General features: G+C 34.0%; 4 protein-coding genes across 4 annotated transcripts; 1 reads left to right on the forward strand and 3 right to left on the reverse strand.

The window, feature by feature from the left end:
* Nucleotides 1-1,332: 1,332 nt before the first annotated feature.
* Nucleotides 1,333-2,425, reverse strand: LOC130951509 (homeobox-leucine zipper protein HAT3-like). Its single transcript, XM_057880527.1, has 3 exons — nucleotides 2,188-2,425; nucleotides 1,725-1,804; nucleotides 1,333-1,650 (listed from the first exon to the last, which is right to left on the reverse strand). The coding sequence occupies exons 1-3, from the start codon at nucleotides 2,413-2,415 to the stop codon at nucleotides 1,410-1,412; spliced, it is 549 nt and encodes a 182-aa protein (XP_057736510.1). The 5' UTR covers nucleotides 2,416-2,425; the 3' UTR covers nucleotides 1,333-1,409.
* Nucleotides 2,426-4,974: 2,549 nt separating this feature from the next.
* Nucleotides 4,975-5,967, forward strand: LOC130943653 (uncharacterized). The gene is made up of 2 exons (XM_057871628.1): nucleotides 4,975-5,423; nucleotides 5,568-5,967. The coding sequence occupies exons 1-2, from the start codon at nucleotides 5,241-5,243 to the stop codon at nucleotides 5,721-5,723; spliced, it is 339 nt and encodes a 112-aa protein (XP_057727611.1). The 5' UTR covers nucleotides 4,975-5,240; the 3' UTR covers nucleotides 5,724-5,967.
* Nucleotides 5,968-6,041: 74 nt separating this feature from the next.
* On the reverse strand, nucleotides 6,042-10,245 carry LOC130984525 (uncharacterized). The gene is made up of 3 exons (XM_057907592.1): nucleotides 9,752-10,245; nucleotides 8,390-9,625; nucleotides 6,042-6,664 (listed from the first exon to the last, which is right to left on the reverse strand). Exons 1-3 carry the CDS (start codon nucleotides 10,243-10,245, stop codon nucleotides 6,064-6,066), a joined length of 2,331 nt encoding a protein of 776 aa, XP_057763575.1. The 3' UTR covers nucleotides 6,042-6,063.
* A 14,902-nt stretch (nucleotides 10,246-25,147) lies between these two features.
* LOC130984542 (probable WRKY transcription factor 11) lies at nucleotides 25,148-26,736 on the reverse strand. The gene is made up of 4 exons (XM_057907593.1): nucleotides 26,673-26,736; nucleotides 25,971-26,604; nucleotides 25,757-25,882; nucleotides 25,148-25,661 (listed from the first exon to the last, which is right to left on the reverse strand). The coding sequence occupies exons 1-4, from the start codon at nucleotides 26,734-26,736 to the stop codon at nucleotides 25,475-25,477; spliced, it is 1,011 nt and encodes a 336-aa protein (XP_057763576.1). The 3' UTR covers nucleotides 25,148-25,474.

Here is a 26,736-nt window from a genome sequence, read left to right on the forward strand (position 1 = left end):
CTTATGCTTGGTCAACTAAATAATTATGGGTCCTTTTCAAATATAGTATTAGTTGACAAAGTAATATATAGTATAGTATAGTACAAAAATTATATATAATAATATGCCCATAGAATTGGTGAGGTCTTCTTTGTATAACAAAAAATGTCAACCACATGCACTCTTAGAGGAATTGCTTAAGAAACAAAAAATAGAATGTTTTTAAGCTCTTTCATTAATGTCTATATTATATTAAAGGGGTCAATATTAAAAGCATGTATAGGAAAAAAGTTTCTTAATTAATAATTTGTTTTCTTCTAATTTTTAATTAATAATATGATCTGATAAGGGGATTTAGTACTTAGGATGAAAACTAGAAAGATACAGATATTTTGACTACCTTATTCTTTGGTGCAGTTTAATATTATTGGTCTCTTTGATTTTAGTATTTTATAGGTGTTTTGGGATAGGGAACAATTCTTAATCCACCTTGGTTAGCTAGCCCATGACCCCACTAAAACGCGCTTATGAAATTTCTCTATTACCTTTTTGCACCGCCATGCATATGTATGTATGGTGTATAATACTGTAATGTCATCTTAAATCTATTGGTAATGATTTTATTATATTTTTAGATTAGAAGTATTGGCACTTAGCTTAATTAATTGGTAACCACTCTTATGGTTTTGGACCAACTAATGCAGAATTGGTTCAATAACCGAATATAAGCACACCAATAATATAATATACAATTTATTAGTAACTTATCACTAGCTTAATTGATATAGATTTTCAAAGATTAATACCAATAGAATCTTAGTTGTTATTGTTAAAGAGTAAAGATATAAGCTAAGAGAAAAGTAATATAGAGTTATATAGCCGGCATACGTTATGTACATGTCATTATAATGCAAACTCGTCAAACAGAAAATCAAAGTCAAAGATTAATTAACAGGACTTGGTTTCAACATGACATCAAGATAGAAATAGTTAACACGTTTTCACATGGAATGAACTTCTCTCTCAATCCTTTAATTTCTAGTAATAGCTTAGTACTAAGTTTAATAACTTAATGAATTTTTTATTTTATAAATATTTTTTTTATTTTTTTAACGTGAGACTAATTTCATATACTAATTTCGATGGTGCGTCATGGATGACCAGTATATAACGAAATGTTGTCTAGCTCCGCAGATTCATTCAATATTCCAACCTTGAATCGAACCCTAGTTTCATTCTAATTAATGGACTCACTTATGGGAATTCTTTCTTCTTTTTGGGTTTCAACTTTCAACCATTCAAACACTTAAGATGATGAATTAATTAATTAATTAAGATTTGATGAACTTGCATTGTAAATTATAATGAACTAAAAAAGAGAAGCAACGACCTAGCTAGGTATAGTTAATCTATTCTATTATTGAGTGGGTTTAATTTGAATTTGGAAGGAGCAGTTTGTGGCATGAAGAACACATAGTGAGAGTGGTAGCCGGTGAAGCTTTGGAGTGTTGAATGTATAATGATGGTGGCGATGTTGTTGTTGTTGTTGTAGCTTTGAGTGCAGCAGTTACTTCCTCCAACTCCTTCTTCAACCTTCGGTTCTCATCTGTTAAACTTTGGCACCGTTTCTTCAACAACTCACAATCCACCTCCGTCTGTTTCAGCTTCGTCCTGATTATCAAAATAATTCATAAATTAATTCAACTATTTCTTAATTATTAATTAACCACCTCATCCTCACTAACCTAGCTCTTCTGTTCTGAAACCAAACTTCAATTTGTCTTGTCTTTAGATTCAATTCTTCAGCAAGTGATTTTTTCTGCGCCTGCATTTGCAACCAATTATCAAGTTGATTGCTTCGCAGTGCAACAAATATAATACTGAATGAATTAAAAAAAATATACTAATAAAGTCTTTCATGATAACTATTTTTAGAGCAATGCTAGGGGGCCAGCAATTTTTGTGATTGTTAGCCATCAACTAGCCATCAATGATGATTTGATGGTATGAGATTGGTGTGAAATTTCATCTAATGGCTCACCTTTCTCTGCTGGTTACATGCTGGCCAAAATTCAATAAAACTGCTGGCCCCTAGACTTTTCCTTATTTTTATTATTGTGAAAGACTTTATTTATATTTCTTTTCTTCAAAATTTATAAATTTTTAGGAATTTATTTGTGGATTTAGTTTAAGAATATAAATACATACTGAATTAAGAGTGGTATGCTGGTTGAAGCTGTTTTCAAGCATGGTTGATTGCTCCTTTGTAAGCCTGAGTTTCTTGTTGTTGTGATGGTGGTGGTGGTGTCCTCCATCATCATCGATTCTCTGATGAGTAGAACAGAATTTCTTCTGATGAAGGGAAACCATAAGAGGCTTGTTCTTCTTCTTGTTTGGCACTACTGTTCCCGCCAGAGCAAGAGAAAGCCCAGTCATGCATTCTTCTTCTTCTTCTTCTGCATCATCTTCCATCTTCATCACTCTATTATTATTAGTAGATGATAACATCATAATCACCAACAGAGAGTAAAATAATAGGGGTCTAATAAGCTGTTATGGGTATAAATACTTGTCACTGACGCTAAGTTATTGCCTTCTATTCAACTCTATCATTCAATTTTCAAAAATCACATACATACAAGACTCTTAGTCTTATTATTAGACTACCAATTTAATTAATTAAATAAATAGTAAATTAAAGTAAAGGTTAGGTGTGCTACTACCTATAAGTTAAAACACTGTATTTACCGATTTAATATCAAATAATTTTCTTTCGAACACGATCACATTTCTTAACTTTTCTTTTATTCATTAAATTAACGTCAAAAATATATTATTGACGTACTTATTGTCACACAATGACACAAATAATAATATTTCAAGTATTAAACAGAAAAAAATTTGAACAGAAAAATTAAAACCAAATAATGAAAGATGCTATGTAACTGTTTTAACCGAACATTGGTCCCGGTAGCGGTAGCAATAGCAATATTCCCCATATTAGAAGGCATGCTTTCCATGTGCAAGATAGAGAATGAGGGGCATTTTAGTGAAACAGAATGTTAATTTAATGCTAATTAGTAATTAAGTTTTAATTGTTAATTATTGAGGTTGGACCATACTGATGGAGGTTTAGCGTTTCCATATAGTAGTCAAATTATTCGGTACTCAAGAAACGGCTGAACAGTGTGTTACCCAAGCCAAAGGCAAAACTGATTTTGGGTTAACATTGAAATTTGAAAGGCATGTGTACCCATTATTCGACAGTTATCATTATTTAATTAAGGATTTTCTAACAAATAATTTAAAGACATTCATTACGGTCACTTTAGTCAAAATTTTTCATTTATAATGATTCTCTTTATTATTTGAATTGAGTATTGATCAAAACTAAATAGCCCTTAATCACATATTAAAAAATAAAAAGTGATATATTACCTTATTAGATTAAGAGGGTGAGGTTCCCCTAATCCCTATCCCTATCCCTAATAAGAATAGCGGTTAAACTTTTGGCAGAAAAAGCATTCATTTATTGAAGCAGCTGGCGGCAGAGGTAAAGCGACGTACACGTACGATCCTAACTATTTGCGACAGTTTTTGTTGTAGCCCGCAAAACTCAGTTTTGTGCCGACCTACCGTTGCTAGTTGCTACTACTGTTACCGTGCCATTTATTTATCAACAGTTTTTTACTAGAGAAATGTTATATCATACGTGAGGATATCTTACCAAAGTTTTAAGTACAAGTATTTCATTTCATCAATTCGGGAGTTTTTGGGTCAGTGGGGCCTAACCTAAGAACCCCATGACTCATGAGTGTACCTTGAATGAAGTTGATGACCCCACTTGTGAAAATGTAAGGTGTTAAAGTTGTGTAAGGACAATAACATTTCAAAAGGAAAGAACAAGTGCAAGTTCTCCATTTTTCTTTTTCCGGGGTCATATACTAGTATAGTATTCATTTTGAATCCAAATTAAGTTTTATCATTTTAGTTGTGTAGTCACTTCAGGCCATGAGGGTTCATGTTATTGTTATCCCGTTAGGTGAGGCACCCTTAATTTCATAACTCATAGCACGCAAGGCCTTGGTCTAGTGATCATCTTCTATACTTTGGAATGAGTACACCCGAGTTTAAAATTTGGCTGGTGTTAAGTAGTGGATAGAATCCTTAATATTGTATTTGTGTGGCGTAAGTGAATTTGTAATGTCTAGGATTGTGTCTAATCCCTCTTAACAAAAAAAAAAAAATTGATGATCCATGTGGGTGTGGACCCAAAGCGGACATAACATGTCTGCTAGTTTCAGATTCCAAGCGTGAACCTGCCTATGTTGCTCTGATTTTGGGTTATACTCTTTCTGAATTTGGTCATGGAAAGTCATGAACTAGAAGCAAGTACATCCAAACTGGTCATTTTCATGCACTACTTGCTCCACTCTTAACCTTTTACTCAGACGATCATTATGCTACTCATCAATTTTTCAGCATGATTGAAATGCCTTTAACGGAACATGCGCCACAACTTTAGTACAAACATGATCCTATCTAGCTCCTCAATTTCAATACATAAACTACCGTTGATTTGGAGATCATGCTTTGTTTGAATTAGTAGTGCGTGAAATAAAGATAAAATCATGTATTGGCTTGATGACGTAAGTTAATTTGATTCGTGACACATTGCTTTTAATTATGAAACTATAGCCACCTCTCTACTCCAATTAGAATTATTTAGGATGATGTATTGAATGGATATGCTGGTTGCCGGAAGCTCAATAATCTTGCTGAAAATGAAATGAAGGTACAAACGGATATGGCAGCAATCAACAAGTGTCTAAGATCACAACAAAATCTGCAAGACAATGAGAGGGTGAGAGATCAATATAAATATAGCAGCCAAAGGGGTGGCATATCACAACTAGTATTTATTGTTGACGACAAAACATGGGATTGATCATAAGCAGTGTGATTGGTTTCTTTTGGCACGAGACGTGCACGTGAAATGAACTGATTTGCTTTGTTTACCTGCTCTGACTGTAATATCAGGAGAAGAAAAGAAAAACCCATATACTATGAGAGAGGAGCGAGTAAAAAGGGTGATTGAAAGGAAAATAGGCAGGCTAGTCCAACACAAGTAACAGAACCGTGGGCACATAAGGGTTCAGACATGTTTCCCCAGCTCCTCAACCAATAATTGCATACTCTCTCTCCTCTCTGGCATGCTCTTCTATATAATGCCTTCTTAAAGTAATGCAATAACTTGCCCTATGGGTGGCAACCTTAATTTTCAGAGTGATCACACGATGAGTTCCTCAATCTTCCTCCTATACTGCCTTCTCATATTCTCCCTACTTCTCTCTCAACACACAAGCTATTCTCAAGATGTGATGCCATCTCGGAAGTTAGGTATTTCAGGCATTGCCCAAGATCACATGCACCATGAAATCCAGGTATGTTTGTACCTGTTTAATTACCTAAGACTGTAAAGAGTGAAAACCAAAGGTTCAGTTTATATCAGATACAGGATGCAGCATATTCATTCTTATAAGGCAAAAACCAGATATTCATTCTATAATACTGCTAATAAAATGCAGGCAGCAGATGAGGCAATGGAAAGTAACCCGGCCAAAGAAGATTCCATGGAAGTAATACTTACCAGCGACGGTTACGTTCCTCCTCGTGATCTTGTCTACCATACAGATTACCATGGAGTAACAACTCATCCAACTCCTAAACATCCCACACCATAGGCTGCAGTTTTAATTTTGCTTGGTGAGAGATAAATGCAGTTATGTATCCTAGTTTTTATTCATATGAAATGTGATGCTCACTATATGGAAAGATCAACTGTAGTTTATATGCTAAGATTACATGATACATTTTCATTGCTTATGTTGTTTATTCAATTTATCCACACACAACCATCCTATAAGAACACATCCACAACTATGCTATAGAACTTATCGAAACATGCCAAATATGACCAGTTGGCAACTACAAAACTATTAACATCAAGACATTCCACGAGGTTTATAAGATATCCCTGAACCAGCCAGTGGAAAATTAGATAAAAAAAATAAAACGGTTATACTATAATTTATCATGAAGTGAAACCATACCATCAATATATTGTTTTCTAATCTTGCTATACTTCTGAAGTAGCAGCATGTGCCTAGTTACTACATCCTCAAATACCACCTCACTACAAAACCTGGAAATTAAATTAACAAAAGCAGCTTCTAATTCATCCTTGTGTTGGTCGCACAGAGAGAGTACGTCTTCAATCATCGAAGATTTATTTTTATATACATCACTGGTCCCCTTTTCCAGATGAACCCAAAGCCATCGAATTTGTTGAAATGGGTCTTCATTTTTCTGAACTGCAACCTCTATGCTATTCAGCACTTCCAAGAATCTAGATTCAGTACGAACTTTATCAACTAAGAGCAAAAAATAATTTTTCTGACACTGAGAAATCCTATTATAAACATCTGGCTGCAAGGTAAATGCAGCAGTTAAGCATGCTTTCCGAAAGCTAGAATCCAAATTGCCAATGATCCCGATAGCAACATGTAACAGATTAACAGACACAAGATGAAGTTTTTGAGACAGAGAGTTCAAGCCATCAAAACAAGGTCTTTTCTGGTATTCACCCCAGCAATGAAGTGCAAAATGTATTATTCCTTCCCACCTATAAATGAAATCCGAATATAATAAGTGAAACTCATATAACAAATCATCAGAGATATAACAAATTAATTTAAACATCAAGACAATATTGCGAACGTTAAGTAGTAAGAAGAATCTTGCATTTATCAAAATCAAAGCATGGTAAAGTAAAATTAACCACACCCCCCCCCCCTCCCCAAAAAAAAAAGATACCCAACTTCCTGAAATCATTGGGTATGGAAATTATAATAAAGTAGTAGAAGACAATTCAATATAAATTTAGGAAATCCTAATGATTTATCTTCCCAAATACCAAATAACATAAAGTAGTTGTACATATCTCATAAACCAAACTGAGTAAATTCCGAACTTCACGCTCTCATGTGGCCTTTCTGAGAACACACCAACAGCAGAATAAAAGATTGCAAATAGGAAATAATTGACATAGAATCATTATTAGATTAAGTGACCAAAAATGCTGATCTATGAACGAACTTTCCAAAGACATGGGTCTGAACTCTGAAATCTTGACCCTATGTCCTGCAGACACAGTTATCTAATTTTAATAATTGACTTCAGTGTGGGTCATTCCACATGCATTGTTTCAGTTTTCTGCTCAAAGGAAAGGTAAGAAAAGGAAAAGCATCTATCATAAAATAAATGAATTTTATAATAAGTCAATATTATACATGCTCAACTTTGTGGGAAGAAAAGGATAAATCAACGAGAAAAGAATGAATCATGACTCTTGGCATCAACGAAAAATCTGAGTACTTAAACAATCTTGCTACAGGTAGGACTTCTGATGTTACAACAAATCAGACCATGAGGAATTATTGATTTGATTAACAGGATGTCCCTTACTCCCATCTTTATTTGATAACCAACTAATCAAACTTATGGTCATTTTGAAGGACAGAAGGGCATAGTAGAGATAACTAATTAAAGATGGACCAACTTTGACTATGGGACAAGAACATCAAGACCTAACTATTATATAACGGTTAATTGATTGTGATTTCTGAGATTGAGTGTGTTTGCCAAATATAACAATCAAGACCAGTAAGAATATGTGTAGATAATACTTCCCTTTTTCAGAATATAATTTCTAGTTTTCCATTGAGAGTAAACAAAATGAAATTATGGTATTGTCAATAAATATTGCATCCTTTTTATGGGGAGAAAAGAAGAAGAAGAAAGAAAGCATATATTTTTCTACTATCATTTCTTTGAGCATTAAAAGGATTAATTAATTGCATTTCAATAGGCACATTATATTTGACAATATATAGACAAACTTCATGCATGGGCATGAAAGATTCAGTATGAGCTGTTTCATAGTATCCTCTATACTGGCAAAATATTACTGAGTTCAGCTCCATTGTAGCAGTAACTCTCTTTAGAAAAATGCAAGGTAAAAAGGAACTGCAACCTGTGAACGGTTTTCTCTGTATTTTAATCATCATATACTTGTTTTGCTTTCAAGATTTTCAATTTTGAAAAGCAGCACTTTCATTTTCATAACAGATCCAAGCCTAGAATAAAAAAAATTCTTCCCATGCGTGAAGCTATATTCCCCATTTTTAACCCCATACCAGGATCACCCTAAACATGAAAAGTCTGTACAAAAAGAACACATAAATATTATGCTAAGCATAACATTATCAGAGATATGTTAACCATCAGTACCAAATTTGAAGGGGCGGAAAAAAAACAAGCGGGGGGAAGTAAGTTAAATTTTACTTACTCAAAAGGAGGTTCAACCTCAATACTAAGTGTAAGATGCAAAGAAAACTCAGGAGAACCATCTCCAGAGGTTGTGTAAGCTTCATGAGGAAAACCTCTGGGAATATACAACACATCACCCTCCTTGAGAAAGAACTCCCTTTTTCCAGCTTTAGTATAGTCAATATCAGAACCATTTAGATCATCATATAACCGTGGTAACAGCTGACTGGATTGAGAGAATACAGTCCACTGCTTAGAACCGAAAATCTGGCATACAAATACACAGTGATCATCATAGTGACAAGCCAACCCTTGAGAATTAGGTGGCGTTAAGTACAAATTGGCACCTACTGAAGGTTGACCAAACATAAGCGCTAATGTTTCTGCAACAGCAGCAATGCTCTGAAAACGAAACTCCAAACCACGCAGGGCAATAGTATACCCCTCTTTATATGCTTGGACACACTTCAAGACATCATCAATCATAAAATACTGAGGTTCCTTAATGCAGCCTGGATGAAAATCCTGAAAATAATGCATCTCTTTTCTTGATTGCCATTCTGCTTTTACAACTCTTATATCCTGCTTATAGATTATGGGACAACCCAATCTGTCTTTCACCTCATTGAGAAAATTGAAGATGTTCAGTTCATCCGAGGCAATAGGAAAACATGACACTAGACTATGGAGAATTGAGGAAATAAGGGAAGGAGCACACCCTGTCCAACTCAAAGATTTTTTAAATGGGCTGAACATATCATAGACATCTGGATCATTCACTGTCCCATGTAACAGAAATGGCGAAACTTCCCAGTAGTTTGATAAAAAATCTTCAAAACTAGACTCACTTGTTCCAAAAAGTCCTGCTTTGATCACTTCAAACGGCATAGAGACAGTAAGTCGACAAGAATTAGCAGAAAGCCTAAAAATGGCTTCAGCAAGGTTACTAACTCCAATGTTGCTTTTACAAAGGTAACCTCCTTCATTATATTTCACAGCTGCTTTCATTAGCACTTGATCACTTACTTTTGTCCATAACGCTTTTAAAAGCCTCAGAAATGCGTCAGAAAGGCTTCTTGGGATACTTTGCAGTTGCTCAACTTCACAGGTATTGATAAGAGTAACAGTTGCACTGACAAACCCAGCTGAAACTTCATCTTCCTTAATCCCAATCTTAAGAGAGCCGAAACTTCGATTTCCTTCAGACCACAGAGAGACTGATTCTACACGCTTAAAAATCTGGAGAAACACATACCTAAGGAATGCCAACCGTTTAGCTACTCTACTTAGTTCACCATCACACAAACAAGCATATAAATTTTCATCTTCACAATCATACAATCAGAACTAAAATCATAACCGATTCAATTTAAATGCTTACATTAGTTTCTCCAAAGCATAAAACTTGAGCAGCTGGCGTTGGCCGAAGGTGGTGGCGGATAAATCCAACACCGCATTGCATGCAGATAACAGAACCTTTCTCTTGGGACTCTCCAACAGCGATATCAAACCCTTAAGAGCCTGGGAATCGGAGGCAACCTGCTCGTTCGCCTCCAAGGAGACGAGCGAGACAGCGCCGACGATATCGGCGGCGCGGCACGCGATATCGGAGCAGTTGGAGCTGAGAAGAGCAGGGAGGAGAGCTAGAATGGGCGTGAAGGAGGATTGGGAGAGAAGGGAAGGGCGAATTGTGAGTAAGCATTTGTTGATAAGGGGACGGTGGTGCTTCGTAAGAGATGCAAGTAACAAACCGAAGATGGAATTGGAATCGGAACCTTCAAGACTAAGAAGAGCGAAACCAGAGGGTTTCAGTTTCTTTTTCCGTTTCCGTTTGGCGTATGCAGCCTCTGCATGCTGCTCCTGCTTCTTCTTCATTGTTTCTAGCAACTAATCTACCCAGAGATGGAGTTCGCATATGAATAACTGGGCTGGGATTCATGGACCAGGCCCAACACTAAAAAATGAGTACACTGCTGTCATGGCCCAACAAAAAAATTGAGTACACTTCTTAACACTCATTATTGGAAGGAACACATCTATACAAAAATTGTATACTTAAGTAATTTATAATTTAATCTTGGTGTAATAAAGCAGTCAAATCTTACACCCAAAAGAACCCATGATGGGTTGGGCTTATTACTAATAAGAAAACTAGTACAACACAACAATCACCAAGTTTGTGACCCAAATAATCTATAATTTTAGGTAAACATTAAACTCAATTATTTTTTTAATCTAAAATATACATTGAAATATAAAATATACATTAAAATAAATTTAATTATATATATTTATATAAAAATATATAATAACTAATTTTAATATATAAATAATATTTTTAAATAATCTTAATATATAATAGATTTCGTGCTTTCGTTTATTTAGTGGCCTAATTTCAGTTCCAAAAATATTTTTTTTCTCTAATTATCAAATACAAACAAATTCTTTATTCGTTAAAAAACTTTTGCATAAGAAAAAGTATATAGAACTAACTCCTAACCAACTAAAAATTTAACAACTTAATTAATTATAATTATCTTAATTAGTTTTATTCATTTATAATTTAGAATATTTGTTATTAATTGTTTTCTATAATAAAAAATTAAAAATAACAATAATTACTCACATAATTAAAATAGATATCCTAATATATACATGATCCGATCCTATGTATACCAAGAATTATTATATATAATAAATAATTATTTATATTTTTATAATTACTATTTATAAAATTTATTGCATAATTTTTTCATCTTAATATCAATATTTAATGAATATAAGATACAAAATATTATTTATATTATTTAACATACAAAACAAATATCTTAAGTCATCATGTAGAACAAGAACTCAAAAAGTATAATAGTGCAAATACTTACTTACTTATTTATTTTATTTATTTATTCTATTATATAAATATTGAGTTTCTACACTTAATGATGAAGCTGACGTAGCAAACTCCAGAGAGTGTTTCTCGATTTAATTATTTTAACTCATTAAATACAATTTATTACAATGACTTAATTATATTAACTAATTGATTTGATTGGATATTTAAATATTAATATAATTTATTAAAATTTATATTACTTAATTAATTAGACTACATTAATTGTAATTCATTATATGAGTGAATTGGTTTTTTTCATTTATGAAATATAAAATAAAATAAATAATTTATTATTTATTCTAATTAAATTCATTAAATTGGATGACGCATAGCAACGCACACGGCGACATAGCAGACACGACAACAGTAGTGACTGGACAGGTGGAATAACGGCGACGAGATGGATGTTGCATATTCTTCTCTATTGCATTCGAAAGCAAGTTAAACAATATTCTACTCTCCCGGGATTTTGGGAGTAAGATCATAGAATTGAGGGCAAGAAAAGTTAGGTGGCTATTTAGTTTTTCAAGTTTTTTTTTTTGTTTTTTGTTTTCAGATTTCTAAATACCTAAAAGAGCACCGTATTAAAGATTATATATCCTTCATTTCTTTCTTTTTTTAATGTAGATAAATATAAAATATATTAGAAATTGTCTACGAGAAAATTAAATTAAGTTCGACAAATATATTATTATTATTATTATTATTATTATTATTATTATTGAATAAATTAAAAAAATTAATTAAAAAACATCGTTATTCTTGAATTTAACTCTACCTATTATACAAAATCTCTATTTATATTATTTATTTCTCATTATATCTAGATTATATCTTATTAATAATTATAGATAAAAAAAATTTATTAATTACATTTTAAGTTTTCAATTATGTGTTAGAACTAATTTTTTTATCTAAAGTTAATGTAAAATATAAAAAAAAAACTCACATCAAGTTATCTAGATTCTAGAGTCATTAATAAGTTTTTTGACCAATAAGATGTCATTAATAATCTTCTCTAAAAGTTTAAGTTGCATAAATATAATTAGATAATTTTAATAAGAATAATAGTACGCATTTAAATTTATCTATTCTATTATAAAAAAATTAAATTTTGTACTTAATGATGAAGCTGACGTAGCATGCTTCTGAGAATGTTTTGTGATTTATTTTTTTTTTAATTCATTAACTATAAGTTATTACGATAAATTAACTATATCAACTAATTAATTTGATTAAATATTTAAATATTATATAATTTATTGTAATTTATATCAATTTGATTTGGTAGTATTTTCTAATTTATTTATTTTAATATTCTGTTAGTATTTTTAATTTAACTTTTTTAAATTTATTAACCCAAATTTATTGTGTGTACTAATTAATTAGTTTGATTAATTTATTAGTCATTAAAATAATAAATCTATGAATAAAATAGACAACTGAGATACTTTCAACTAATAATTAAATCAAATCAAATCAAATCATATATATTGAGCTAAATTTAAATCATGTGAATTATGGACCAAATTAAAATAAAATAATTTCTTACTTATTCAATACACTTTTTGTATTTACAAATAAATTATTGTCTACTTCAATATATGAAATTTTTATGAATTTTTTATTGCGCAATTCACTTTAACACAAATAAATTAATTTATAAAAATTTAAACTTGAACGCTTGCTATGATTAACTTCGAACTTTAATTTATTTTGTCATATTATTATATAAATATTAAATTCTTCGATTAAACACTTATTTGATTATGAAATGATATTATATATTACTTTATATTGACAATTAAATTTTAGTTACTACACAAATATTATATTTTAGGTAATTGTATATTTTTTTGGTTATGTTAAAAATTATTATATAATTTTAAGATAATTTAGTTATGTTTATTTTTTTTAAAGTATTGTCATTATTGGAGAGTAACTAATGTTTGTGATAGTATAAAATTAAAAAATAAAAATACAAAATATTAATATATTGTATTTTTGAAGTATAAATCTTGAAGTAAATATATGTAATTATAATTGATGATCATAATTAAAAGTCTTTATTTTATTTCAATTTGTTCAGGACATGTTTATCTTAAATTTTATTCCTTTACTAATTAGTATTTTTTTACATTTAATTATCATTAATTAATATAAATCAAAATGTATAACTTAAAAAGATAGATACGTGTCTAAAAAATGAAAAAAATATTTTTTTTGTTAGTAAAAAAATTATAACGCTTTAGTTTTTTTGTTTGGCATCATATCTTACATTTTTACCATAAGTTAGAGGTAAATTATTAAATATAAATTAGATTTATTACTTATTATCCTAATTCGAATTCATTAAATTCGATTTAAATGGAGACAACTAGGCAACATTATTGAATTTAGGGGATTCAGGTAATTTTAAGGTGACTTTGATTTATCAACGTTATTGTTATATATATAAAAAATGTGACATATTTATACATTGTTTAGATTAGAAGAATTTGTAGAGAAATAATATGCTGGAGAAGAAAATGGATGAAAAAATCAATTTTTCATTATTTGGTTCAACAAAAAAATTTCATGAAAAACATAAAAGTGTATATGAAGCTCATGTAAATTTTTTCTCTTCAAAGTTGCGAAGAAAACTGATTCAAAAGTGTAAACATGGATAAAAATACAGATTTACCATTTGAAATATAATTTATGTATAATATATAAAAATATTAATATAATTTTTCTCTATTATAATTTTTTCTCTTCTTACTTTTCCTTCCATTCAAGCAAAAGAAATTTTTTTCTCTATTTTCTTTTCGTTCATTTTTTTTCATCTAAACAGCACAAAAAAATATATTTTCTTTCCATTTTCTTTCCTCTTATTTTTTATCTTATATCCAAACAATAGTTTAGTGTTTATCCATTTATCTTTTATTAATATTGTTATAACAAGGATACATGTAACTTTATAAAAATGATATAACCTAAACTTTGATTATCTAAGAATTTATTGAGTGGCTAGAATAGCTCCACGTCACGAACCAATGAATGCTAGCAATAAAGATGATCACAAAAACAGCCGAAACGGGTATTTGCAGGGATTACTCGCGTTTTGGAGGTAGATGGGGACTCTTGAAATCCTCACGACCTGCCATGCGAAAATGAATGGGGACTAGGAGTGGCAAACGGGTCAAAATCTGTCGAGCTGGTCGTATAACCCGCCAAAAAATGCGGGTTGGGCTGGAAATTTATGGCTACCAAACTTAAAAATCATGCCTACCCTGCACTGCCTAATCCACGGAATTTGACGGGCTTCGGCGGGGTGGGGCAGACTTTCCCGCTGGGCCAAACTTTTATTTTGGTAGAGCTATTTTTTTACAAATTTCTATGATGTTATTGATCTACAAAATGATGAAGATTATAATTGAAGAAGTTTTAAGTTATTTTTTGGATAATATTTGTTTTGCTTTGGACAATGCTGGTTTTATTATTTTGTTTCAAAAAAATATTTATAATTATATTTATTACACATTTATAATTATAAAGATGTTAATGTATATGAATTTAAAAAATTATAATTTTTTATATTTTTAAAAATTATAAATTTATTGAAATTGTTGTGAAATTATGTATATTGTTTAATATTTAATGTCTTATAAAAAAAAGAGATCCCGCCAGCCTATCATTAAGCGGGCGGGGGAAAATTCAAGACCGTCTTACTAAGTGGGGCGGGCTTTTGGCGAGACAGGGCGGACTTTCCCATTTGCCACTCCTAATAGAGGAACAGACATAAGTATCCGCCTCACGAAACTTATTAAATATACGCGAATATAAATTATTAATTTATCCTAATTTATATATACGTAAATCCATTTCTTGAATTTAGTAATCCTAATTTATGTCTCCAATTCGAATTTTTTTTTCTAGACTCATTCTCAGCTTTGATCCTCTCTCTCTCTAACTCACTTTCTCTACCTCTCATCAAGTCCGTCACTATGTCGCTTAGTATCGTCCTAAAAAAATATGTTATATTATTATGTTGGATTATTTTTTTATATTTTTTCCTTTTAAAATGTTATTTTTTCATAACGAATATGTTATAAATTGTGTTGAATTATATTGAATTGATTATTTTATGATTTATTATATTATGTCTTTTGTGTTAATTTTTTTAAAAATTTTCAAAAAATATTCGTAGATACCCGAAGAGATATATGTTCTCTAAGGGGTAATTAAATAGGAACTTGCAACGACGGAAAAAGAACGGGAACATTTTTTTTTAATAGGAATGAGGGATGGAAAGTGGGTTTTTCACGATCCGCTGAGTCCTCATTACCATATTAATTTATTTTTCAATAGAATAAATTATATATTGAATAACAAAAGTTGCTATCGGTTTCTTTTCACACTAACTAATACTCAACGATGGTGTTTTGATACACCATATTACCAAAAAATATTAATCGATCTAATAAATTTTGTAATGACATAAGTTTATGAATTTGAAAATTTAAAAATTATTTCATAAAATGTGAAGTTTTAACAAGTAATAATGTTGATCATATTATTTTGATTTCAAGAATGAATACGATAGTAATAAATAAAATTGTCCCAAGTAAATTTCAACAAAGACAAAAATTCATAAGTATTTTTATTAATGAAAAATTAATATATTTTAAAGACAAATACAATTTTTTTTCTATGGATTTCCTAACTTGGCAAGTTGAGAATTAATCCACCACATATTGATATTTTATTTATTAAAGGTCTGTCGCTAACTAATGGATTGTGATACACACAAGGCGAGATTCAAACTACAAATACTTGCTTAAGCGGGCAAATGAGATGATCATTCAATAAATTTAAATTGATTAAAATAAATATTAATTGTTTTTAATATTTTTAAATTGTAAAATATTTATAATAATTATTATTATGTATATTTTTTTTAAATTTGATAAAAAAATTTATATAATTTTATGTATTATCCCGTGTAGGACACGGGAACATACACTAGTAATCTTAATATATAATAGATTTCGTGCTTTCGTTTATTTAGTGGCCTAATTTCAGTTCCAAAAATATTTTTTTTCTCTAATTATCAAATACAAACAAATTCTTTATTCGTTAAAAAACTTTTGCATAAGAAAAAGTATATAGAACTAACTCCTAACCAACTAAAAATTGAACAACTTAATTAATTATAATTATCTTAATTAGTTTTATTCATTTATAATTTAGAATATTTGTTATTAATTGTTTTCTATACCAAAATTAGGTTTGGTATGATATGTTCAGAACCTTGCGACGGAAATCACAGAAATGTACTCAACGCTTTCGAGTCTTCATCCTCTCTCCCTCTCCACGGCTGCCGTGCATCGGTTCTCTCATCCAAACAGCAAAGGCACCAACCTCTTCCATCCAAGGCATCCTCCCAGCGCTCCCTTCTCGGTAACCCTCGGTTCGTGTCGCCATTAGCGGTGCTGCGATTGATCGTGGTGCAAGACGTTTCCGGTTGCAGTGCAACCTTACACTATTCTGCACATCAATTGCCCCCACCCTCTCCATCAAATCATTCAACTCGTGGTTCCCTCGTCGCTTCTCCCCGGTGCGTGCCGCCATTGGCCATGACGTTCGTGAGCGTCGTTCAAGTTGTGTTCCCGATTCGATAACGCTCCCGTTCTCCCACAAAGACCATCACGCCGAGCATTTCCTGCACAAAGAAGATGCCGTCGCGGTGCAAAATTTCCGGAAAAAAGCATCGTTTATGGAGTTTTTAACTCTGGAAGACGGATCGAATAGTACCTTGATCAATTCAAATGAAGGCAATGAAGAATTGAGTGTGGGTGAAGTTATTCAAGAGGGGTTTAAGGTATGTTGAATAGGATGGTCTTGCATTGGATGAAATTTTATAACAATGTGTTATGTGAATGTTTCTTATTCATGCTAATTAGATGTTTCTTAAGTTGATTTATTTGAAAAAATCTGGTACAGTGATGTGGTTAGTTGAGATATTAATAAAGTAAGCTTGAAGCCCATGTGTGTTTGCACTATTTTTTGATATTTTTTACTGGAGTGGTTCATTATATAATAATGATCTTAAGTTGATAAAAGTTTTTTTCGGTGTCTTTAATTAAAGGTCGAGAAAATTACCGACGTCATTGTGATGAGAAAGGATGAGTTGGAATTGAGACACGAGGTTTGAATTATTCCTTATTATTTGTTACCATGTTATAGTTAGTGTGTTAATGCTAGTTTTAATTGGTATTTGGCTTTGTGAATTGACATTACAGTTGCCAGATCATAGTGGGATCAATGAAGAAGAAATCCTAGTCATAAGAATGTGTTTTAATTTGTTACCTCTGGTACAGAAATTTAATGCAAATTATGAAAAGAAAGTTGGTTTCGTAACTAAAGTCAGAAACATGAATTTCGACAAGACGTAGAAGGAATCAAAGATATCCATTAATCAATCTATTCACTACACGCGAGAGGATTATTGGGAGTCTCAGGTGAAGGCAGCAACTCGGACAAACAGAATTACAGCTACGAGATGCAGAGTAAGGATGTATGTCATGTTGGACAGGGAGAAGGAAAGTTGGATTATGTCTAGATTAGAATTGAGGCATTCTCACACCTGTTCAGCTAAGAAAGCGGTCTACTATCATGAGTACACGATTCATGCTAAGTGCGTCATTACGAATAACGACGAGACTGGCATAAGACCCAACAAGACATATCTAGCACTGACAAACAAGGTTGGTGGGTCTTCAAACCTGAGTTTTTTAGAAAAGAATGTCAGAAATTACATCACAAGCAAACTCTGATGTGCTGATGACAATGCAAACTTTAAGGAGATGATGAATTATTTTGTTCGAATGAAAGAGATCAATCCAAACTTCTTTTATGTCATAGATGTTGACGATGCTAATAAGTTCAGGAGCGCACTCTGGTAGATGCAAGGTGCAGGACTTCGTATGAATATTATGGAGATGTGGTGTTGTTCGACACCACTTACAGAAGAAACAGGTCTGTATACTTATGGTCAATCACAAAAGTAGTTATTTTTTTAAATTTGTTTTTGGGTCTATCATTTGTTGTTGGTGTTTTCGCAGGCATGATCTACTCTTCTTGGTTGTGCTTTACATAGGAGCGAGGAGATCCCTAATTTTGAGTGGGTGTTCACGCAATGGGTGAGATGCGTCGAGACTGCGCCAAGGGAGATCATCATACACCAGTGCAAGGCCATGGCCGGTGCTATTAGGAAGGTGCTATGGGATACTGTTCATCGATGATGCATCTGGCACAAACTGAAGAAGTCACAATTCAAGCTTGGAGATTACACTAGGTACGGAGAATTGAATGCTAAGATGAATCACATTGTGTGGAATTCTCCTTTTGCTAACTCTTTTGAAGTTGATTGGGCTGGATTCATCAAAGAATTCGACCTAGGTCAAAACAGATGGTTAATAAGTATGTTATCGTTAACTTAACTCTCGTCTATTGGTTGCATATTGCCTATTATTCACTATTGATAATTCTGCCAGTTTGATTTGGTTGTTGTGTTTTTTTAGGAGTGTAGTCAATGTTTCTTTTTTACCTAGTCAGTGGATGTTCTTTTCAATACACAAACAGATGGTTTCTCTCTTAGGAAACTGGATGTGTTTTATTTGTTTTATCAGTTCTTTGGAAGCGGTCATCATGTTGTGTCTAAGCGACACTCTTATGCTTTATTTTTTTATGTAGACCTTTATGCCAATCGACGGAAATGGGCTCCAATATTCTTCAAGAGTGAATTTTGGACTGGTATGAGGAGTACACAGCGGAATGAAAGTATGTACGTATTTTACGGGAAGTTTCTGCATTGCAAGAGTGGTTTGGTCCAGTTCGTCCATAAGCTTGGAAACAAGGAGCAGAAGGAGTTGAAAGATGATGCTGCGGACTCGAAAGAAGTCATCCCATGTATAGGAAGCACAGGCATTGAGAGACAATTTTAGCGAGAATACACCAGTAATATGTTCAAGGATGTTCAGCTGGAGGTAAGGAAAAAAATCGATTGCGTGGTTCGGTCAACTGAACAACAGGGTGATCCAATTTCTGTTAAAATGGACGAGCAAAAGATAGTTTTGGAGAAGACTATTTACCATACTTTCACAGTAGATTTTGACCCATTGAGTCAAGAGGTTCAGTGCGAGTGTAACAAGTTTGAATCCACTGATATATTGTGTTGCCACACCCTTGCTGTGTGGTCATACTACAGAGTTGATAGAGTACCGAGCTGCTATGTTCTTTCTCGGTGGAGTAAGAACGTCATGCACAAGCACACCTATATTAAGAGTAGCCATGATATGGCTCGGACCGATAAAAGTCACAACCTGTTCAGGCGTTTGTGTTCAAAGTTCTATAACATTGCTCAGGAGTTCGTTACTTGTGATGAGGAAGTAGCCATCTTGCGATCTACCCTTTGGAACGCAAAGTCCAAGCCGACTGATTACCGTGTCAGCATACGTTCCACTACTGTTGCTGCGACTTAGAATACCATGCCCACACATAGCACAGGTGGTGTTGTTGTACATGACATACAGGGACCCTCAAGAGTTAAAACTAAGGAACAGCCAAAGAGTGAGAGACTTGAAGCAGAGTTGGACAAGTCAATTAAGAAATTGATGCAAAAAAAGGAGAAAATCGCATCCGGTATGTGTTAGAAGTGAGGTATATTTCAATTTTTTTCTGGGATAGTGTTGTTGATTCATATATGTTGTTTTTGTTTTTTGTTGTGCATTTTGTAGGATGTTGTTGACCTTCAAACAGATAATGATTATGATGGTTCTGTAGAGAAAGGATTTGAGGATTCTACTACTTGGATTGCATCATATGATGGCAGATTCATCTCCTATTGAACTCTTTTGGACATGGATAGTTATCCTTTCGTTTAGTTGTACATTTTTTTGTGTAGGTGATTTCTCATACTTAGCTAGATTTCGTGGTTCTTTTGTGTGGGTGGTTTATCAAAACTTTATAGTGCCAAATCTTAACTTACTATATAGGGTATTAAAGCTATCACTCTGTCATTCTAAATAGTCTCATATTTATTTCTAAAAAAATAAAATAAATTTGAGTGAATGAAATTTGTCTTCAACTTGATCACAAGCAAATCTTAGTGAAATGAGATTAATTGGAGTCTAAATTCAAGTTGGCTAACAAGTCCGATATTATAAACTAAACTAGCCATACAAATAGGAATTCATGTAGTGGAAAAAACATATTAGCTATTTAGTTCAAGTTTAAATAGTGAACATATATCTTATTTCTTAAATCAGTATGAAACTGCTGTGCACATCAAAGACACAATCTTAATAAACTATATCTTGAAGCGAATAATAATAAAGAAAAAATATATACAAACCAAGTTTAATCTGCAAGTAGATGAAAGAATACTGCATCATAAAGTAAAATAGAAAATCAACTTTTATCTCCCGAAAATCAAACTCAATTAATGTATACATTTAATAGTTCCCACCTAAAGAATGTAAATATAATAGAAAATATCATCTAGCAAAATGAAAACATGATCTGGTGCATGACATTTGTTATAAAAATCCACATATTCTTAGCTTCAAAGTTACGCATTAAAAGGTAGAAACTGGATGTCAAAACTGCTTGAGTAGGCTTCCAATACAACTTTCTGGTTCATATAAAAACACAAAATTCACAAGAAACAGTTATAAAACACCATGTCCAAATCCTTTAATAAAACATGCAGATGAAATCAGAAGTAACATCTAACAATTTTTTAATTATACCCAAATCAAAGACAACATCCAACAAGTATCATCCATGGTACTCAAACCCTACATCAATCAACACTAATTATTAAACACTAACCAATTAATTATGTCAAGCAAGATTTTGAGGCTGGAGTAGTAGACGTCCTACTGTGTTCGTCGGAGCAGAACAGGGAGGCTTTAATGGCGCTGCCAACAGTGACATGCAATAGCAGCAGCGCACTCTTGGTAAGAAGGAGAACTCCCTTGTTCCTCGCACCTGGGTGGCACGACGTCGCTGCGGTGGAAATGGGTGAAACTTTGATTAACGGGCCAGTTACCACATTGACGGGATGGAAGCGTTGCGGCGTTTTGGAGCGAGCTTTGGAGGCCGGCTGTTGCCTGCACATGGTGGACGGAGGCGCTGCATCCATTGACGGTGGAGGAGAACGTCACACGAAGAACCTGGTAGTGTGGCGCTGCGGTGGATGATTTTGGAATTTTACTGCAATGAAACAGTAAAAAGAGAGGAGAGGGTTTCGTTAGGGTTAATTTTGTTTACCTAGATGAATTTTGGATGTTATTGAGGTAAAGTGGATTTTGAGGTCCCAGCCAAACAGGAGTTGATAGATTTTTGGCTGAACTCCCTCTTGATTCCCTAGCATTATTGTTATATAATAACCTTCGTGGAGTTACTATTTGTCCAAAAATATTCAGAAAAAAATAAAAAAAATCATATTAATAGAGTCTAAAATTATTTTATTTTGTATTCTTTAATTATTATTTACTTGCTTTATTTTATATTTTTTAATTATTACTGAAATAATTAGATAATATTTTAAACATAATAAATACAACAACAACAAAGCCTTGTCCCACTAAGTGGGGTCGGCTACATGAATCAAACGACGCCATTATGCTCTGTCATGTATCAGTCTACAAAGAGACCGTTTACATGTAGATCTCGTTTGACCACCTCACGGATGGTCTTCTTAGGTCTTCCTCTGCCTTTCGCTCTTTGTCCATCTTCCATCTCATCCACCCTCCTGACTAGATGTTCTATCGGTCTTCTTCCCACATGTCCAAACCACCTGAGACGCGATTCAACCATCTTTTCCACAATGGGTGCTACTCCAACTCTCTCCCTTATATCTTCATTCCTTATTTTATCCAATCGCGTATGACCACTCATCCATCTCAACATCTTCATCTCTGCCACACTCAGCTTATGTTCGTGCTCCCCTTTAGCCGCCCAACACTCCGTACCATACAGCATAGCCGGTCTTATAGCGGTGCGATAGAATTTACCTTTAAGTTTTAAAGGCACTTTTTTGTCGCATATAAAACCAGATGCACTCCGCCATTTTGACCAACCTGCTTGGATCCTATGATTTACATCATGTTCAATCTCTCCATTATCCTGTATGATGCACCCAAGATACTTAAAACTTTTAACTTTTCGTAGGATGTTTTCTCCAATCTTCACCTCTATATTGGAGTTTTCCCTTCTCAGACTGAATTTACATTCCATATATTCCGTCTTGTTACGGCTTATGCGCAGACCATACACTTCTAGAGCTTCTCTCCATTACTCCAACTTCTTATTTAGGTCTTCCCTTGACTCTCCCATAAGGACGATATCATCGGCAAAAAGCATGCACCATGGCACAGGCTCTTGGATGTGCTCTGTGAGTACTTCCAAGACTAATGTGAAAAGGTATGGACTTAAGGATGATCCCTGGTGTAATCCTATACCAATAGGGAATTCCTCTGTCACACCACCTTGAGTCTTCACACTAGTTGTGACCCCATCATACATGTCTTTGATTGCCCGAATATATGCGATCCTTACTCTCCTCTTTTCTAAAACCTTCCATAAGACCTCCCTTGGTACCCTATCATACGCTTTTTCCAAATCAATAAACACCATGTGCAGATCCCTTTTATTACTACAATACCTCTCCATCATCCTTCTTAATAGGTATATCGCTTCAGTGGTAAATCTGCCTGGCATAAATCCAAATTGGTTCTCTGTTACTTGTGTCTCTTTTCTCAACCTCCGTTCTATCACCATTTCCCATAACTTCATAGTATGACTCATAAGCTTAATCCCTCTATAGTTTCCGCAACTTTGTATATTCCCCTTATTCTTGTAGATAGGTACCAAGGTGCTCTTTCTCTACTCATCAGGCATCTTCTTTGACCTTAAAATCTCATTAAAAAGCTTGGTTAACCAGTTGATGCCTTTTCCTCCAAGACCCTTCCAAACCTCAATCGGGATATTATCAGGTCCTACTGCCCTGCCATTTTTCATCTGCTTTAGAGCCTCTTTTACCTCGAAGTCTCGAATCCTTCGATAGTAGTCAAAGTTTTGATCTTCTTCCCTTGTGCATAATCGACCAAGGCTCGGAAGAGTCTTCTGTCCCTCATTAAATAACTCGTAGAAGTAGCTCTTCCACCTTTCATTAATCTTCTCCTCTTGAGCCAACACCTCTCCATCCTTATCCTTTATGCACTTAACCTGATCCAAATCTCTCGTTCTTCTTTCCCGACTCTTTGCGATTCTATATATACATTTTTCTCATTCTTTCGTGCCCAAAGACTGGTAGAGACCCTCATATGCTCTTGTCCTTGCTTCACTTACAGCCACTTTTGTCTCTTTCTTAGCCGCTTTATATTTTTCCCAGTTATCTGCATTGCGGCATAAAGACCACTCTTTAAAGCATTCCCTTTTTATCTTTATCTTTTCTTGTATACTCACATTCCACCACCAGGACTCCTTATCTCTTGGTCCTATTCCTTTAGATTCACCAAAACTTTCTTTTGCTGTTCTTCTAATAACTTCTGCCATCTCCCTCCACATCTCTTCCGCGCTTCCATTCCCATCCCACTTTGCCTCTTCTCCTACCCGTCTTAGGAAGCTTCTTTGTTCCTCACCTTTCATCCGCCACCACCTCGTCCTTGGGTTTTTCGTATGATGTCTTTTTCTTAACTTTTGCTCAACGCGAAAATCCATGACGAACACCCTATGTTGTGTTGTCAAACTCTCTCCCGGGATAATTTTACAGTTAATGCAAAATTTCCGGTCGACTCTCCTCAACAAGAAGAAGTCGATTTGAGAGCTTGTCATGCCACTCTTATAGGTTATAAGATGTTCGTCTCTCTTTTTAAAACATGTATTTGCGATGAGAAGATCAAAAGTTGAGGAAAAGTCCAAAATAGTTTTACCCTCGGCATTGATCACCCCGAAACCATGGCCTCCGTGAATACTCCCATATCCAGTCACTTCTCTCCCAACATGGCCATTTAAATCTCCTCCTAAGAAAATCTTATCTCCCAAAGGTATGCCTTGAACCAAACTCTCTAGATCCTCCCAAAACCTTATCTTGTGTTGTTCGTCCGAACCCACTTGCGGTGCATAGGCGCTAATCACATGGAAAGCACCTCCCTCCACCACAAGTTTGATAGAATATATAATTAAAATTATTACATGTATAAAATAATAAATATTAAATTAAATAAAATACTTTTGATTATTATCTCTCTAATATTATGCTAGTTGTCAATTTCATCACCTACTCCATGGTCACCTAAAAAGTCTGTTGTTCACCTTCTAGATGGAAGTAATCTTTCTATATTTTGATCAATTCTCGTAAGCGTATGCAATATTAAGGGTTGTGTAGAATTCAAAGAATTGCTCATGATAATTTGAAGTTTCTATGGGCCATATGAGAAATCATTTGACCTAACTATTATTGCGAACTTGAGACTAGGAAGTGTGACCATGCATGAGCGCCATGTGAACAGTGTTTCACATTAGCTTCATTGTCCTGATTCATGAACTATATTTGACTTCTCCAGCTTAATACTGGTCAAATACAAAATCCAACAAAATTAGGCAAAGTGACGACTGATGAGGATTATTCCATTATTCATTATTATTGTCTAGTTCATGTGAATACCTTTGAAACTAGGAGGGAATTATAATTATTTAAGTATGGTGGGATATTTAAATTTACGAAAGCATATAATACAGGAGGAGTATGTAAGATTAAAGCTAGAGGAGTCTTTTTTTATATTAAGAAATGAATTCCTTCCACTAATATAATCCACTTGGTGGAGACACTAATTTAATATAAGGCATATTGATATTAGTCACAATAGTGAGAAGATTTGAATTAGCTGGCATGGGACCCGTATTTGTACTTGTCCCACTTCATACATAAAAGTTATTCCAATTCTTCATTTGTTCAACCCCGACCATTGACTTTCATATTAGATATCCCAATAATATAAAATCACAAGAATAATCTCATCAAAGAAAGAGAAAACTTGTATTTCATACTATTTGGTGTCAAATTTACATCAAGTTGTAGACGAGTGTTTGTTTGGCGTCCACAAAAGTCACAAGAAAGGCAAAAGTTGACTTTGCCTTGGATATTTTCAAAGGTGAATTTCAGGTGGCAGGCGTGAGTGCCGTTGATGAAAGATGGTGAGGGGAAAATCCAACGGGTTGTGGTTGTGTTTGGGTGTGGCGGTGGTCACCCTCGTAAGTAACGATGAGCGTGTTGGGGTCGTCTTGTGCTCTCTCCACGTGCTTCCTGGCTGGACACCCTCTCACGCTACTGCACTTGTAGTAACCACTGCCACCATCCAACATTAAAACTAAATTAACATACATCCACACCTTTTAAAATAATCATAATTCATTTTCATAATTAACAGAATAAAATAATACCGAGGGTAGGGTGATCCCTTGATAGGTTTTTGACCGTATTTTCTCCATGAGTATTCGTCGCCTGGGATATCTGCAATCCTTGAGCTTATTGCCGCCATTCGAACCACTCGTTTCACACGGGATTTCCTGTAAAATAATATAATTTTATTATCTAATTTAATTTTAATTAGGACACTTCTTAGTCGAAGAAAACTAGTCATTAATTAGTAATTACCTTCTCTTGGAGCAATGACACTGGGAGGAGGAGGAGGATGTGGCTTTTCCCGACGAAAGGGTGGCGTCGTGACACCTTTTACGGTGAGATGAGGAGAGGGGAGGCTTCCCAGCGGCGATAATGGAAGGACCTATCTTACCGTCGGAGACGCTGCCATCTCCGGTGATGGTGGACATGAAGGAGGAGGTGGTGGTGGACATGGGAGGAGAAAGCGACGTGCTACATGATGTATCCTTATTATTATTAATTGATGGCTTGTTGACCTGAACGGGCTTAGCAAAATCTAGAGTCAAACCCTGAGGAGGAGGAGGAGGAGGAGGTGGCACTACGACTTTTGATTGGACATGGTTGAATTTGTCGTCGTCAAGCTGAGAAGGTGCGCGACGGAAGCGAGCATGACCGGTGCGATTCAACAAGTTAATAACCTGTTTGAACTTTGAAACTGTGAAGTCGGTGATTTCTGTGCAGTCACGGTTATTGAGATCGATGCGGTAGTGAGAAGAAGAAGGGGATTGTGAAGAGAGAAGTCGGATGAGATGCTCCATGCTCTTCAAACCAGCGGAAGCAGCTTCTTGTATGGCTATCTGTGACTCCATCTTGGGTTGTGGTGAAGAGAGGGATAGAGGAAGGAGAGCTTGTTATAAAAGAGATTGGGGGTTGGGAAAGTCAAACAAGTCTCTTCAATCCAACGGTCCAGATTACTTAATACTTCGTGGTGGGTCCTCCCCACTTGTTCCTGCGAAACTGCTAAACAACCATAATTCAT

Source organism: Arachis stenosperma, chromosome 1 (genome assembly GCF_014773155.1).
Source record: "Arachis stenosperma cultivar V10309 chromosome 1, arast.V10309.gnm1.PFL2, whole genome shotgun sequence".
In the NCBI taxonomy this organism is placed as follows: Eukaryota; Viridiplantae; Streptophyta; class Magnoliopsida; order Fabales; family Fabaceae; genus Arachis; species Arachis stenosperma.

Coding starts and splice junctions, on each gene's coding strand:
- LOC130984542 (XM_057907593.1), bottom strand. CDS start 26,736: ATGAATTATGGTTGTTTAGCAGTTTCGCAGGAACAAGTGGGGAGGACC. Junction 26,605..26,672: donor GACCCACCACGAAGTATTAA/GTAATCTGGACC, acceptor TTTTATAACAAG/CTCTCCTTCCTCTATCCCTC. Junction 25,662..25,756: donor AAGGGATCACCCTACCCTCG/GTATTATTTTAT, acceptor GGATGGTGGCAG/TGGTTACTACAAGTGCAGTA.
- LOC130943653 (XM_057871628.1), top strand. CDS start 5,241: ATGGGTGGCAACCTTAATTTTCAGAGTGATCACACGATGAGTTCCTCA. Junction 5,424..5,567: donor ACATGCACCATGAAATCCAG/GTATGTTTGTAC, acceptor AATAAAATGCAG/GCAGCAGATGAGGCAATGGA.
- LOC130951509 (XM_057880527.1), bottom strand. CDS start 2,415: ATGACTGGGCTTTCTCTTGCTCTGGCGGGAACAGTAGTGCCAAACAAG. Junction 1,805..2,187: donor AGCATACCACTCTTAATTCA/GTATGTATTTAT, acceptor TTGCAAATGCAG/GCGCAGAAAAAATCACTTGC. Junction 1,651..1,724: donor TTTCAGAACAGAAGAGCTAG/GTTAGTGAGGAT, acceptor TTTGATAATCAG/GACGAAGCTGAAACAGACGG.
- LOC130984525 (XM_057907592.1), bottom strand. CDS start 10,245: ATGAAGAAGAAGCAGGAGCAGCATGCAGAGGCTGCATACGCCAAACGG. Junction 9,626..9,751: donor TATGCTTTGGAGAAACTAAT/GTAAGCATTTAA, acceptor GGCATTCCTTAG/GTATGTGTTTCTCCAGATTT. Junction 6,665..8,389: donor GAGGTTGAACCTCCTTTTGA/GTAAGTAAAATT, acceptor TTTCATTTATAG/GTGGGAAGGAATAATACATT.